At 72.6% G+C, this 2,606-nt stretch overlaps 1 protein-coding gene across 1 annotated transcript in view; it reads left to right on the top strand.

Moving 5' to 3' along the window:
• LOC101634060 (negative elongation factor B) overlaps positions 1-2,606 on the top strand; it is an 8,156-nt gene that overhangs the window by 2,578 nt on the left and 2,972 nt on the right. Inside the window, exons 2-10 of the mRNA XM_012721151.1 lie at positions 40-248; positions 441-553; positions 892-994; positions 1,066-1,161; positions 1,391-1,533; positions 1,636-1,742; positions 2,121-2,262; positions 2,335-2,443; positions 2,517-2,603. Coding sequence (XP_012576605.1) covers positions 40-248; positions 441-553; positions 892-994; positions 1,066-1,161; positions 1,391-1,533; positions 1,636-1,742; positions 2,121-2,262; positions 2,335-2,443; positions 2,517-2,603 — 1,109 coding nt within the window. The remainder of the gene's footprint in view (positions 1-39; positions 249-440; positions 554-891; positions 995-1,065; positions 1,162-1,390; positions 1,534-1,635; positions 1,743-2,120; positions 2,263-2,334; positions 2,444-2,516; positions 2,604-2,606) is intronic.

Here is a 2,606-nt window from a genome sequence, read left to right as displayed (position 1 = left end):
CCCGACCGCCCGCTGGGGTCTCGGCGCCGCTGGCCCGAGCTGACCGGAGCGCGCGGCCGCAGGTGGTGCAGAAGCTGACGCGCATGGTGGGCCGCAGCGTGAAGCTGTACGACATGGTGCTGCAGTTCCTGCGCACGCTCTTCCTGCGCACGCGCAACGTGCACTACTGCACCCTGCGGGCCGAGCTGCTCATGTCCCTGCACGACCTGGACGTGGGGGACATCTGCTCCGTGGACCCCTGCCACAAGGTGCCGCCCCCGCGCCGTGGTGCCTGCCGGGGCGGGGCGGGGGGGGGGGCGTTTGCCTCGGGGTCCAGCCTCCCGCTCCCTCCTGCTGGCACCAGGGGGGACCCCGCCCGAGGCCCAGCCCCCACCCTGGCCACGTGGGGGGCGCAGGGGCACGGCGAGCCCCGTCCTGAAGCCCCGTCTCACCTGCCGCAGTTCACCTGGTGCCTGGACGCCTGCATCCGGGAGCGGTTTGTGGACAGCAAGAGGGCCCGGGAGCTGCAGGGCTTCCTGGACGGGGTGAAAAAGGGGCAGGAGCAAGTCTTGGGGTGAGGCTCGCCGGCACCCACCCCGGCCCCTGCCCAGGGCAAGCGCGTTGTGACCCCAGCGGGGCGCCTTAGGCGAGCTGCCCCCCCAGCCCCCCTGCCTGGAAGAGCCGGGAGTTGGGCCAGGGTGCCCGAGGGGGCAGGGGGAGGCCGCTGCCCGGGTCGCTGGCCGGACCGACGGGCAGCGGACAGAGCACGACTTGTGTGCAAACTTCTTTTAACTCCCCGTGTTTAAGCAAGCGCAGGGTGGGGTGCCCACCTGCGATGGGCCTGGGATGGGTGCGCGTGGGTGGGCCGAGCCTCGCGGCCGGCCTGCCACAGCGTGCCAGGTCTGCCCTCAGGGACCTGTCCATGATCCTGTGCGACCCCTTTGCCATCAACACCCTGGCGCTCAGCACGGTGCGGCACCTGCAGGAGCTGGTGGGCCAGGAGACGCTGCCCAGGGTGAGCGTGCGGGCCGCCCTGCCGCCCCGGGGCGTGTGAGGCGCGGGCTGAGCGCCTTGGCCCTCCCGCAGGACAGCCCGGACCTGCTGCTGCTGCTCAGGCTGCTGGCGCTGGGCCAGGGGGCGTGGGACATGATCGACAGCCAGGTCTTCAAGGAGCCCAAGATGGTAGGGCCGCCTGCCGGCCGAGGGGCCCTGGGGCCTGGCCACCCGCCGACCTTCCGGGTGGGGGGAGGCCCCTCTGGGTGCCGGGGCCTCTGTGGGCAAGCCTCCGGGCAGGGCCGGCCGGGGTCGCTGGAGGAAGCCTGGCAGGGCAGGGGGAGGCAGGAAGGCAGGCCCCTGGTGGCCCGGGGAGCGGTGGGGCCGGTGCAGAGCAGCCTCGCGCTTCCCTGGCCAGGAGGTGGAGCTCATCACCAGGTTCCTGCCCATGCTCATGTCCTTTGTGGTGGACGACCACACCTTCAACGTGGACCAGAAGCTTCCCGCTGAGGAGAAGGCCCCTGTCCTGTACCCCAGCGCGCTGCCTGAGAGCTTCACTAAGTAGGCTGGCTTCACTAAGTAGGCGGGGTGGGAGGGGCGGGGGGGGTGGGCGGGGCCGGCGGGAGGGGAGGGGCCACCCGGGAGCCCTGACCGCGCGTGCAGGTTCCTGCAGGGCCAGCGCCTGGCCTGCGAGGTGGGCCTGTACTATGTGCTGCACATCACCAAGCAGAGGAACAAGAACGCGCTGCTGCGCCTGCTGCCCGGGCTCGGTGAGTGACCGTCTGCCCTTGCTGGCATCAGTGTCCCCCTGGCAGGGTGTGGGGCGCAGCAGAGGGGAGCCCGCGTAGTTAGACCTCACTGGCGCGTGGCCCCCAGTGTGCGCAGGGAGAGCGCCCTGGGCTCGCCGCCCCGGGGTTGGGGGGGACTGGCCAGTGGTGGGGGCACCCTGGCTGGGCTGCCTCTGGGGCGCGCCCAGCTGTCCTTCCTGCTGCACGCCCTCCCGGGGGCTCCACGGGCTCGTTGAACGAGCAGAGGGCGTCCGGTCTTCACCCTTGCCAGGGCAGTGCGGGGTAGGGTGCCCTGTGCTGGCTCTCGGCCCTCGGCCAGGCCGGCCACTGGCGCCTGGTGACCTGGCGCTGCTCCTGCAGTGGAGACTTTCGGAGACCTGGCCTTCGGCGACATCTTCCTGCACCTGCTCACGGGGAACCTGGCGCTGCTGGCCGACGAGTTTGCCCTGGAGGATTTCTGCAGCAGCCTCTTCGACAGCTTCCTGCTCACCGCCTGCCCCAGGTACTGCCCCCGGGGCCTCCACTGGGGGGGGGCGGGGACGGGGCGCGCGGCCTGCAGCCCCGCCTCTCCCAGGAAGGAGAGCGTGCAGCGCCACGCACTGCGGCTCCTCGTGCACCTGCACCACCGGGTGGCCCCCGCCAAGCTGGAGGCCCTGCAGAAGGCGCTGGAGCCCACGGGCCAGGTGGGTGTCCCCCGCTGCACCCCGGCCGTGCCCGTGTGGCCGCGGCGCCGCTGAGTGTCCGCGCCCCCCGCAGAGCGGAGAGGCCGTGAGGGAGCTGTACTCGCAGCTCGGGGAGAAGCTGGAGCAGCTGGAGCCCCGGCACGCCAGCCCCGCCCCCGCCGCC

This window comes from Condylura cristata, unplaced genomic scaffold (genome assembly GCF_000260355.1).
Source record: "Condylura cristata isolate star-nosed mole 26May11 unplaced genomic scaffold, ConCri1.0 scaffold00006, whole genome shotgun sequence".
Lineage (NCBI taxonomy): Eukaryota > Metazoa > Chordata > Mammalia > Eulipotyphla > Talpidae > Condylura > Condylura cristata.
Note: the sequence above shows the minus strand (reverse complement) of the source record. Positions and strands in the feature narration are given on the sequence as shown.